Consider the following 12,582-nt stretch of genomic DNA (forward strand, 5'->3'; position numbering starts at 1 on the left):
AAAAGATTGGAGACCGCTGACAGGGAATACACTCAAGGTAACTATGCTCCCCATCTCCTTCTCCTGCCACAGGGAAGGGGCAGCACAGGTCCTCTGTGCCCCAGAGCCCCTCTTCCACCCTGCCTGTGACAAGGGAACTCAGGCCACCTGTCCGAACCTGAGGAAGCTCAGAAAACACCAAGTTTTTCACTGGGACAGACCCAGGCGTCACTTCCAGTACTTCTCCAGGGACCATTGGGCAGGGCAGGGTCTTGGGAATCAGGGACCTGGTCCCAGTCCTGTATGACCCTGCACAGGCCACTCCTTGTCTCTGGGCTGTGTGCGCCTCTGTCAAACATCTCAGCTCTGATTGCAGCAAGCCTTCTCACCAAAGGAGCTGTGGAACCCCTCCTGCTGCCATTTTCTCCAGTGAGGGAGAGGGGCAGAGGCAGATCCAGGCCCCTTGGCCCTCTAAGGACATTAGAGCCTCAGCACTGCCTGTCCTCTGATGGCAGCGAGCCAGGACCATTGCCAGGAGAGAGCCGGTGAGACTACAATGTGCAAGGTGGCCAGGTAGCCTATTACAAGGCCACAGGACTATACCAGGTACCAGCACCTACCTGGTGCTAGGTGAGATGAGAGCCCCTCTATGCTTCCCTCTCTGTGGCCCCTGCTCTCTCCTGCCCACTCACAGGAAGTGTGATAGTCAATTGTATGTGTTTATACATGTAAATCTCCTTTTGAGTCTGTTTCTCTGGAGAACCCTAATACAGGAAGTAACATCCCCACGGGAAGACATTAAGAGCCTTAAGTAGGAAATTATGAACCAATTTCAGGAGCATCTCTCTGTCATGCTGAGTCCACTGTAGGCCCTTCCATAGGAATGCAGAGCTTCAATCTTCCACACCTGGGCCTCGGCAGGTGCACTGCAGGAGGATTCGCTGGCTACCCCCTGCCTCCCCCATGATGGCCTGGCAGGGGCAGGTGTCTGTGGGTGGGCGAGATGGCCCTGGCATTCAGCACAGGAGGGGATACATGTCTCCTCCCCGAGCCCTGTCTGTGCTTGTCCTCATCCTGCATCTGAGCTACAGGCCCTCCAGAGAGTGGGGCAGGCAGCTCCAGGCTGACCATTTACCATGAGGAAATCAGAAACAGAGGTTTTGTTTCCAGCTGCCCAGCCCACCACAGAGCCCTGCCTCCCCAGGAGCACCTGCAGCTCCTGTTTCGCTGACTCCCCCACCATCTACAACACAGCCCTTTCCACAGTCTGCATCCACAGAGGACTCCCCAGGTCCCCATGGGGAAAGGGGTGTTGGGGGGCTGCCAGGTGCGCGGTGTGTGCTGGGTGGTCCAGGTCCAGGGCAGGAATTCTGACTGTTACGCTTGGTGTGGGGCAGGCTCTCCTGGGCCCTTACCTGCCCCCGGTGCCAAAGGAGAGAAACCGGCCCCACTCCTGCCCCTTTCTCTCGAGTAGGGCCTGAACCTGGGGCTCCAGGAGGCCATGACTGCATAGACAGAAACTAAGGGCAGTGGGGTGGGATGGGGGGCATCACAGGCTGCCGACTTCCCAGGCCGCAAGCGCTGGCTCCCTGTGGTGCTGGGTGTCCCTCAGTGGACAACGGTGTCCTGCAAGCCTCCTTGGCACCTGTATCTGTGGGTGGAGGCTCCATGGGGACAGTGGCTGTGGGGCAGGAATGTGCCTGGAGGGGCCACTGCAGGGGGTTCCGAGATAGCTGGGGGCACTTCCCACAGGTCTCTGGCATGTTCTGGGAGAGACCTGGGCTGAGGGCCGTGGGAAGGTCAAGTGGGCAGGAGAGGGACAGGCTTGAGGACCAGGGCCGCTGGGAGGCACCAGCAGAGCAGGTCAGGCAAGCCCACCTAGGAAGTGGGGGAGACGGGGCTTCCCACAGCTCCTGGGCCTAGCGCCTGTGTCTACTCGTGAGCCCCACTGAGGAAAGGGGTTTGCCCAGCAGCCAGTGTGTGCCGCGCCCTGCACCTGGGTAGGCCCCCATGGCCAGAGACAAGGGCAGAGCTGGAATCTGACCATGGCCAGCCCTGCAGTCACTTGCCAGTCCTGTACGGCATCAGCGGCTGCCCTGAGCCCTTCTAGAGATGAGCACCTTGGCCGGCCCTGCTTTCCCTACTTGTCCCAATTGGTGCCAGCTCCACTTAGGTGCCCAGGGATGTCTGCTGAGTGAAAGAACCAAGTACTAATGCACAGTCAGGTGCCAGGCAGGGTTCTTGCCCTCTGATGGCAAAGGCCCTGAAGCTCGGCTGGGGCTGGCAGGTCTGGCTCTCTGTGGACAGGACAGAGGCTGGAGTGGGGACAGGTTCCATCCAGATGAGCATGGAGAGCAGCCCCTCAGAGAAGGAAGGCAGAGTGGGAAGTAGAGGGAGGGGAGAGAGACCAGATGTGCGAGGGGCCAGAGAAGCCCCCACAGTAGGCAGAAAGGTGGCAAGGGAGCCAGGCACTGAGTCATGTGGACAGCGGGTCCCAGCAGAGCCTGCCCAGCCTCATTACCCTCCCCAGTGCTCTGAGATGAATGGTTCGTGGCGCACAGGGCAGCTCGGGTCTCAGTGAGGGCTGGGCTTTGCTCATGTGTGAAAGTCTGCAGGTTCCCTGGTTCTGGCCTCTGCCCCTGGCACCATGTGATGTGGCCTTTCACCCTGCATCAGCTAGGACTGCAGTCAGCACAGACAGGATGGCCTCGGCCACATGGGGGTCAGCCCCAGTACCTGGTGGGGAGGTATCTGTCCCCTCTCTGTCCTGGGACTGCTGCATCCCAGCTCTTGCATCAGCTGAGGCCAAGGTGGGTGACCTTAGGGCTCGAATGTGAATCTGGCTCAGGGCCTGGAAGAAATAACTGACCACACACGAGAATGAATGGGTCTTTCCAAAACCACAGGTACCTGGTGGAATCTCAGCAGCGGTAGGGAAACTCAGGGGTCATTTCGCCCACCACTCCTTCACTCTGGAGCTGGGGAAACTGAGGCCAGAGAAGGGAATGGGCTGGGCAAGTTAGGGTTTCCACTGGTGCCAGAACTGAGGGCTCCTGGCTCCCAGTGAAGCTAGCCTCCCTTCTGTGCCAGGCTGCGCACCTGTACTGGTGCTGGCTTCTGGGGTCCTTGCCATCCCTCCCGGAGGAAGGGAAACAGCTGCTGCCATGGTTTTCTCCTGGTGGGTTGCCTGTTGCATCCCCAGTGCCTAGACTGGTACCTGGAGGAACAGGAACTCGATTGTTGAATAAATTATTTAATGCATACTACTTTTTTTATTTTCTGCTCATCTAATTTTCTCATTTTTCTATAATTGTATATTGCTTTTACAATATTTTAAAAACCACCATTTTTACTTTAAGCAACATTCTGTCAACTTCACAAAACCACCTAATAAGGCTGGGCGCAGTGGCTCACGCTTGTAATCCCAGCACTTTGGGAGGCTGAGGCGGGTGGATCACGAGGTCAAGAGATCGAGACCATCCTGGCCAACATGGTGAAACTCTGTCTCTACTAAAAATACAAAAATTAGCCAGGCATGGGGGTGTGTGCATGTAATCCCAGCTACTCAGGAGGCTGAGGCAGGAGAATCGCTTGAACCTGGGAGGCGGAGGTTGTAGTAAGCCGAGATGGCGCCACTGCACTCCAGCCTGGCAACAGGGCGAGACTCCATCTCAAAAACAAACAAACAAACAAACAAAAAACAAAAAAAACCCCATGCCCTAAGCAGCAAAATAAACATGAGAAAAGGCTTTATGGACTAGAAAGCCATATGCAGATTGGGGAGGTGTCCCTAATGCCTGCTCTCCTGCCCAAGGCACGGCTGACACTCAGACAATCAAATCGAGCCGGGTGCCCTTCTTGACCGCCACCAACCACTTCCAGTTCTCATGGCCCCACTCCCCCACCTTCCCGCTGGCAGAGGATGGGAGACAGAGAGGAGAGTTGACCAAGATCCGGCAGAGGAACAAGAGTCTGCTTCTCACCCAGGGAAGGGAAAAACACACAGCAGGGAAGACACAATGAAAGAAACAGAGACACAAAGAAAAGCCGCAGGGAGTGGGAGGCAGAGAGGCAGAAAGACACGCGGACACTGAGGGCCAAGCAGGAGCGAGGGGCAGCTCTGAAGGTGGCCCCAGCACACACTCACAAACAAGGGCACTCCCCACTCTCAGCTGCGCTCCCGTGTCTCTCCTGGTTAAGATAAAGTTAGAAACATCAAAATGCCACATCTCTTTGAGCAGCAGCTGTCGGCAGAGCTCCATATGGCTGCAGCAGCCAGGAGTCTGAGCTAATAAAAGTTAAAAAAAATCAAAATAAAAAAAAAGCTGGGAAATGCTCCTGGAGAGCCACGTGGGCACTGCTCAGGGCTGGGTGGGGGTAGGGAGGAGAGCAGGCACCATAGGAGGGGGGTCCCCGCCCCTGCTTGGCGCGCCAAGGTCTCTGTTCTCATTTAGAACACCCAGCCCTTCTAGTAATGGTGAGTCCAAGATGCAGGAACCGAATCTGCTGTTTTAGATGCCTGGGCCCTCTCCTACCTTCATTCCAGTTTCTCTTAATGGCAGAGGATATGACAGTCAGTGCTCAAAGTTTGCGTCCCCTCCTCTCCACTCCCAAATGTAGACGTTGAAATCCTAACCCCCAAGGTGATGGTATCAGGAGGTGGGGCCTACGGGAGGTGATTCAGTCATAAGGCTGAAGCCCTCATGAATGGGATTAGTGCCCATATAAAAGAGACCCCAGAGAGACCCTTCATTCCTTCCACCATGCGAGAATGCAGCGAGAGGGTACCATCACCAGAAAGCAGCCTCACCAGACAGTGAATCTGCCAGCACCTTCATCTTGGACTTTCCAGACTCCAGACTGTAAGAAATAAATATCTGCTGTTTATAAGCCACCTAGTTTATGGTATTTTGTTATAGCAGCTGGAAAGGACTAAGACAGTCGGCAAGAACAGCCAGGAGGAGCCAGGACAAGCAGAGAGTGTGTGTGTGTGTGTGTGGTGTGTGTGTGGTGCGCGCGCGCGCATGCGTGGTTTTCTCGCAGGGCACCGGCAGCACTGCTCTTGGTGGGGAAGGGGAGCCAGATGGCTGACTGAGGATCCCCACGCTGCGGGGAGAATCTCCATCTCCAATGCTGACCTCACCCCCTCTGCATCCTGATGGAGGAGTTGGAGAAGATCCCGGTCACTGGATAACCCTTCTTCAAGGAGCCTCTCCCCTGCAGACAGGGAGTGGGGATGCAGGGAGGAGTCATGGCTTCCACCCTACAGTTTACAGGGGGGTGGGGGAATACCCTGGCCCATGGTCACAGTAGAAACACTTCAGAAGTCTAAGCCAAACCCTGCTGTCTCCTGAGAGAGAACGCCAGGGACAGAGGCTGGAGGAAGTGTGTGCCTGATGGGAAGTTTCAATCCATTCTATAAGAATTTCCTGAAAACAGACTGTGTGCCAGTTTTTATGGCCTCTGCCCCAGAAAAGCATGCATGGCAATGAAATGACACTGGGGGAGGGGATGGTGCACCCATCCTTATGGTCCATGGATGGAGGCCAGGGTACTTTAGGACCTCTGAAGACAGCAAAGCAGTTTCTGGTAATCTCTGAGGAGGTGGCATTTGTTCCAGAAAAAAGGACCCCCCCAACCCCATCCCATAGCCTCACCAGACCCTAAAGTCAGAATAACCGGCCCAGCTACAGCCCCTGCAGTCGTGCTTAGCCACTACAGAGGCTGCTATTTCCCCAGCCAGTGTCCCTGGCAGCCTTGGAAACCAATGAAGCAGGCTCTGACACAGGAATCCCTCTGCATCTTTATCACTGGAAAAGCCTCGATCCAGCCTAGGCAGACAGCGGCGGATTTTAAAAAGGAAGGTTTCTCTTTGTGGAGGAAATGAACATGATTCAGCACAAGAGCCGATCAGGAATGTGGAGGCCAGACTCTCCCATCAGGCTCCGCTCCCCTCCCGCCACCTCGGCAGAGGCCCCAGACTGCACCTGCCGGATGGGATCCCGTGGTGCCACGGAGCCTGGGCACCATGCCACTCCTCTCTCCAAGAACACCACCGCCTGGCAGGCTGCCAGGAACAGCCAAGCCCTGTGGACATCACTCCCAGAAATCCAACCACACGGAAAGCAAACGTGCTGTGTCTCATGACAGTACTAACAAGCCTGGTAAATCAGCCCACAGTTGCACAGCCGTAGCTGGGGAATCCAAGTGCTTTCTGAGGACACACTGATGACAGCAGCAGACACACAAGCGTACGCACATCTTCACGGCACACAGACTCACTAAGGTATGCCACGAGCCTACAGGTTTTCAATACCATACAGTGGATAACAGTGGTGGTGGTGGGTCTCCGCCCTCAGGAAGCACTGGACCTTATCTGACAAACAAAAGGAACATCAGGGAAAAACTGCATGGATTGAATGCCTCCCAGTGTGGTAGGAACTAAGAGGCACATGGATCTCTGAGCTTCGGCTGACATGCCCAGGAAGGTGGCCCTGGAAAGGTAAGGTGCATTCAGTGGAAATAAGAAAAGCATTCCAGGTGGAGGAAGAAAAGCAGGCCCAGCGTAGGGCCCCCCTGCCTGGTGTCTGGTAGCCTTCCAACCTGCTCGCCTAAAGAAGTGTTCTTAGGTGGAGGTGAAAGGAAAAAGGTGACCTTCAGAGGTCATTATGCTCATCTTTCTGCTTCTAAGTAGTAATGACCTGTCCAGTCTCCACATCTCCAGGGAGTCTCCAGGTGTCTGTCCATTATTCAGCTCCTCTTGAGGGGCGAGTTAAACTCTTAGGCCCTGCCTCTGTGGCCCAGGCTGGAGTGCAGTGGCTTGATCTCGACTCACTACAACCTCTGCTTCCCAAGCTCAAGCCATCCTCCTACCTCAGTCTCCCAAGTAGCTGGGACTACAGGTGCACACCACAACACTTGGCTAATTTTTGTATCTGCATTTGTAGAGACAGCCATGTTGCTCAGGCTGGTCTTGAACTCGTGAGCTCAAGTCATCTGCCTGCTTCAGCCTCCTAAAGTGCTGGGATTATAGGTGTGAGCCATTGCGCCTGGCCTCAGTGGTTCTTGTCGGCATTAGCTGATGTGGTTCCTGTTCCCAGGTGCAGAATGAAGCCAACCTCACCACCCCAGACAAGAGAGGGAGCAGAGGGAACCAGGATTCCAGGCCCTAGCCATACCACTGGGAGGCCCAAACAAGTTAACATAGGAAAAGCCCTGCTTAAGGGGTGTGCGCCATACTTCGAGTAAACCAACTCCATCAGCCTCTTCTCATGGGAAAGCTGGGGTGCTGGTGAACATGAAGACAGGGGCTACCAATCAGCTGGGTGTATCCCAGGGAAACAGACACTTTTTCTGCTGCTCCATGACGCAGGCCGACAGCTCAGTCTAAAATTTTGAGGACTCAGGGAAACTGCTGGGCTGAAGAGATGACGGCTCACCTTCAAGGTGGCCTAGCACTTGTCCTCTCCCAATGACGGAAGGTTATTTCTTCTCCAGGGCTCCTTAAAGACAGCAGGCCTGAGCCCAAGGGGAAGGACATCTGGGGAAGGGGAAGGCCTGGAAGGATGGCGGCCAGGAAAGGGCAGAGGAACGGCCTCTCCCATCCAAAGCTGGCTTGCTTTATCTCCACGAGCACTCGCTCCAGATGCTTCTAAATGTGCAGTGAGTTTTTGATCCAGACTGAACCCTGGCCAGGTAGATAGAATCCAAAAAATTCTTGGGCCACGCCTGAGAAAGGATGCCACAACCCTGTCCCCTAGTGGGGCCAGACCCAAAGTAAGTAAGGCAGATTCTCCTGTTTCACAGTCACCAAGAGAATGGGTCTTGAATGGCAGCACCAACACCATTTCATACACTTTGTAGCATTTGCTCTGCTCAGTACCCCAGATCCCTCTTTGGGAAACAAAGAAACACAACTCAGAGAGGTTATGTGCTGGGCCCAAGGTCACAGCTGACTGAGGACCGGAAGGCGAGCTGCCTACTTGATCCTTGGCCCTGGACTCTTCTCAGATTACACTTATCTTAAAGGGAAGGGGATTACTTTTTGTTCCTTCAAGGGAGCTGTCTGGCATCCTGCCTGCACCCCTGGCCACAGCTCAGGGTCATTTGTGCTGAATGAGGCCTCCTGATACCTCTCCAGCAAGTGACAAGCTGGAGAAACGCCCTCCAAATCTTAGATGCTGAAGAGGGGCATTCAGAAGAAGTGGCACCAGCAGCCACAATCCTTCAGCCCACCGTGAACTGCCACACATGCACCTGGGCCAGGTCCCTGTTTCCAGATCCCCAGCCTGGAGCAAGTCACAGCAGGGAGAAGGGTGGTATTGGACTGGAGCAGAGATTCTGAACTTGGAGTCTGTAGCTGGGTTTCAGGGGCTTTGTGAACCCTCCGAAATTGCCTGTGAGATTGCGTGAGTCAGGCCGGGCGCGGTGGCTCACGCTTGTAATCCCAGCACTTTGGGAGGCCGAGGCGGGCGGATCACGAGGTCAGGAGATCGAGACCACGGTGAAATCCCGTCTCTACTAAAAATACAAAAAATTAGCCGGGCGTGGTGGCGGGCGCCTGTAGTCCCAGCTACTTGGAGAGGCTGAGGCAGGAGAATGGCGTGACCCCGGGAGGCGGAGCTTGCAGTGAGCCGAGATTGCGCCACTGCACTCCAGCCTGGGCGACAGAGCGAGACTCTGTCTCAAAAAAAAAAAAAAAAAAAAAAAAAGGGATTGCGTGAGTCAGTGCATTTGTCTGGGAAGATTGTGTGTAGCTCTTTCAGAGCCTCAAAAAGATCAAGGACTCAAAGAGGCTAAGAAGCACAGGAACAAAGGCTCCCGAGTCCCCACCAGCCATATGGCTCTGGGCATACACAAATCCAGCAGCCAAACCCACGTTATCAAATGCAGGAGAACATGTTGTGTGAATGGAGGTGAGGGCTACTATCCTCGCTGCTGCCCCTCCCTGGTTCTGTGCCTGCTCCTTGACACCCACCCCAGGGGCCTGCATGACATTCCTGCAGAACAGGGTGCCCCACGCTTTGCAGAACCCTGTCTTTACTGGCTGTCTTGCTGAGGAAGAGGTTCTTGCTGGTCTGACCCCAGTGAGGCCTGTGTGTTCTCATGGTTCTCACTAGCTGCTCATTCCCTTTCTGAACATCACCACCTCCAGACTAGAGAAGGAAACTGGAATGGAAAGGAAAATGCAATTTTGGAGAAAGCCACTTCAGTGCACAGCACAAATCCAGCTGGACATTCCTCCAAATAGCCTCAGGGTCCTAGAAAGCCACCTCTCTGTCACTGGCAAGTGAACACTCCTGTGCTTCACTCCCACACTGCTCAAGGCCCATGACTACTTCCTGGAGGGGTCCTGCTCCATCCGTTCCAGGCCACACAGGGCAGCTCCAGGCCCACGGCTCTTGCATCCCCAGCCAGGGGTTAAGGGAGCCCAACAGGAGCCCAGAGCCTGAGGACCTGCTGCTTTCACAGAAAAGGGGGAAGTCTGATAAGCCCACTCACACCCCCCCATCAGCCCTCCCAGTCCTGCAGCTGAGGTGGGTACCAAGACACCAATAAGACCCATGTGCAGATGTCTGAGGAAATGCTTCTTGTTTCAAGGATCCCACAGTGGGGCTGCAGGGGCTTATCTACTCTCCTGCAAGGCAGGGAGAAGCGCAGTGTCCCCAGAATGTGGAATCATACTCAGCCCTACAGGGACTGGGGAGCCCGAAGTATCTGCCCACTTTGCGTCCAGTCTCCTCCCGTGGGCCTCCAAGCGGCCCTCCACCATGCAAGCTTCGCTCTGGTCTTGCACCCTCCAAGAAGTGCTTGCCAGCTCCCTCTGCTCTTCTGTATCCCCGAAAGCACCCACTGCAGGGTGGGGGAAACAGCATGTGATCAGGAAAACCTTACAGTATGGTGTGTAAATGGGATACCATGGTCTGGAAAACCCATTATTCTGTTTAAAAGTGAAAGAGTTACTATAAAGGCCACATGTCAGCTTCCAATTTTCAAAAGACAAAGAAATACACACTGCTAAAGTTAAGTGGTGCATAATGTCATCTTTCTTTGATGACTGAACTCAGAGAAGGCACATGGGGATCCAGCAGCGTCGCGGGCATCATTCTGGAGGTTGTTGGGAAAAACAGAGGCAGGAGCAGAAGTCCCACATCTTCCCAAGTCCCCTCATCTCTGCTTGCCTCTCCCTGTGCAGTGCACAGCTTGGGGACACATACTTTAGGGTAAGAGCGCAGCAGATACAAAGGTGGGGAAGAGTGCTGCAGAACCCAAGAGGGATGTGGGTCTGATTAGATTTTGGAAGCTCCTCCCAGGAAGGTGCTCCTACAGCCTCTTTCAGCAGCGACTGGAAAACCCCAGAAAGGTCACCTGAGATTTTCCCTCTGCCATCCACGGTAGACTCCACCTCTAATGGGGTCAGTCTAGCAAGAATATGGGGCCTGGATTGTCTACCCACCAAAGCCAGGCCAAGACAACCTGCTTGGTGATGCAGGAGAGCAGCTTTGCACTCCCCTGCCTGTCTTATACTCAACAAAATCCATGGCATGGGCCATGCTCCTCTCCCCACCAAAGAAACTGAGGAAGGAAAACAAGCCACAGAGAGGTGAGTGACAGCATTAGCCCCAGGGCAGCCCCAAAGCAGAGGGAACTGGCCAATTCCGCAACATCTGTCCCTAGCCAGTGGGACAGGCACAGGCTAAGGACAGAGTCCTGGCAGCCTCCTGAAGTTCCTGCTGGCCAGCCGGTCACAAAGGGCACCAAATCCAGCTCCCCTGTCTCTACCGCTTTCCGCAGGGGCTCATGGTTGAGGATTTGCCAAAGTTAGTGAGGGGAGAGGAAACAGTCTCCTCCTTGAACTACAATCCAGGATGCCTCCCAGGCGAGTGAAGGACCTAGGGACTGGAATCTCATTGGCCCCAGGGCTGTGCCCCTGGACTCGCTCTCGGGAAGCCAAGCCAGGTCCAGCTGATAACCGCATTCCTTGAGGACCCTCGGCCGGGAGTGAATGCCAGTGGGCAGACAGGAAGAAAAGAGCCCTGGCCCAGATCAGGCAGGCATCCCTGCTTCCCCGCCCACCGACCGTCCCCGGAGACCAGCCTCCTTCTCTGCCTGCGGAGGAGAGCAGTGGGGACATTATGCCAACAGGTCCCCTTCGGCGGGCCTCACCCGGCCAGCCTTCCTCCGCCCTGCCCTGAGGCCCCAAATTCAGCGGGAGCGCCGAGGCACCTGCTGCCAGACAGGGCTCCATCCCCGCGGAAGGGGGCCCAGGGCGGTGCCCCTCGGTGCCCCCGGCTTCCTCGGTTAGGGGTGGGGCGCCCCCCGGCCCAGCACGCCTCCTGGCCCGGCGCGCCCCCCGCGCCCCCTCCCCGCGCTCACCTGGCGCAGGTACTGCAGCAGCGTCCCCGCCTCCTCCCGCCGGCCCTGGCGCACCATCCGCAGCAGCTCCTGGACCATGCCGACTCGCCGGTGGTAGGGGGGCATCCCCGCGCCCGCGCGCCCCGCCTTGTCCCCGGCGCGCAGCAGCAGCGACGCCCAGAAGTCCGGCCGTTCGCGTCGGGGGCCCGGCGCGGCGCCGGGGCTGGCTCTCTCCGCCAGGCTGCCCTTGGTCTGCCGGGTGCCCATGCCGCCGCCGCCGCCCGCCGGGACTCTCCGCGCTGGGCCGCGAGGCCGCGTCCCCGCCAACCGCCCGCCCCTCGGCCGCCCGTGCGCGCTCGCCTCCCGGGCTGCAACTTTGGGGGAACTGTTGCGCGCGGGCGGCGCGGGGGCGGGCGGGCGGCTGTCGGCGCTCCCCGCCCTCCTCCCTCTTGGCTACCCGGGCGCGCTCCCCGGGCGCTCGCCGCCGGCCCGCCCGCCGGCCCCGCCCCGGCCCAGCTCGGCCCGCCCCGCCTCCGGCCCCCGCCCCGCCCCCCACCTCCGCGCTGGAGCTCCGCGGCGTTGCGCGCCTGCCTCCTCCCGCGCTCCCGCTCTTTCCCGCCCCGCGGCTCCGGGCTGGGGACCACCACCAGGCGCCCCCTGCCTGCGTCCTCTCGGCAGTCGCGCCTCCTGCCGGCGGCAGCGCTGCGCTTCTCGGGGCCGTGGCGCGGGGCCGAGGGGAACAGGCAGGCCCCATGGGCCGTCGCTCTCGGTCCCCAGCGGGCTCCCCGACGCTTCCCACCGCGCGCCCGGTGCGTCGGGCGAGATGGGGAAAGTTTGGAGCATGGGGGTGTGTGTGTTGGGGGGCTCTCTTAGGCCCAGAGTCGGGTTTCTCAAGGTGGGTTCCGCTGAGCCTCAGCGCCCAAATCGTCGGAGGCGCTGGTTAAAAATGCAGGCTCCAAGGCCTCCACCGAGACCTACTGAATGATAATTTCCTCGGTGGGGCCTGGGATCCGCCTTTTTAGCCAGCATGTTGGATGATTCCCATGCACGCTCCTTTGAGACCCGGCCTGCTTGCAGGGCGCTGTAGTGGTGTGGCTGGGGCGTGAACCTGGAAACTGCAAGCTTATGTGTTGTGTGCGTGCCCTTTTATGGAGAGGGCCTGTTGCTTCCATCATGCTCTCAAAGCATCTGGACCGGAGAGGTGTGAACTCCTGTGATCTCTTGTTCTCACTCTCACAGCCCTGGAGA

The 12,582-nt window shown here is 57.1% G+C and overlaps 1 protein-coding gene across 2 annotated transcripts in view; it reads right to left on the reverse strand.

Moving 5' to 3' along the window:
* Positions 1-11,803, reverse strand: part of LRRC75A (leucine rich repeat containing 75A) — a 50,562-nt gene extending 38,759 nt beyond the window's left edge. Inside the window, exon 1 of one of the 2 annotated variants that reach the window (XM_003262612.4) lies at positions 11,356-11,803. In XM_003262612.4, the coding sequence (XP_003262660.2) occupies positions 11,356-11,601 (246 nt within the window). In that variant the 5' untranslated portion in view covers positions 11,602-11,803. The remainder of the gene's footprint in view (positions 1-11,355) is intronic. The other variant, XM_030800510.1, reaches the window with a different exon arrangement.
* Between the last annotated feature and the right edge of the window lie 779 nt (positions 11,804-12,582).

Source organism: Nomascus leucogenys, chromosome 19, assembly GCF_006542625.1.
Source record: "Nomascus leucogenys isolate Asia chromosome 19, Asia_NLE_v1, whole genome shotgun sequence".
Classification (NCBI taxonomy): Eukaryota; Metazoa; Chordata; class Mammalia; order Primates; family Hylobatidae; genus Nomascus; species Nomascus leucogenys.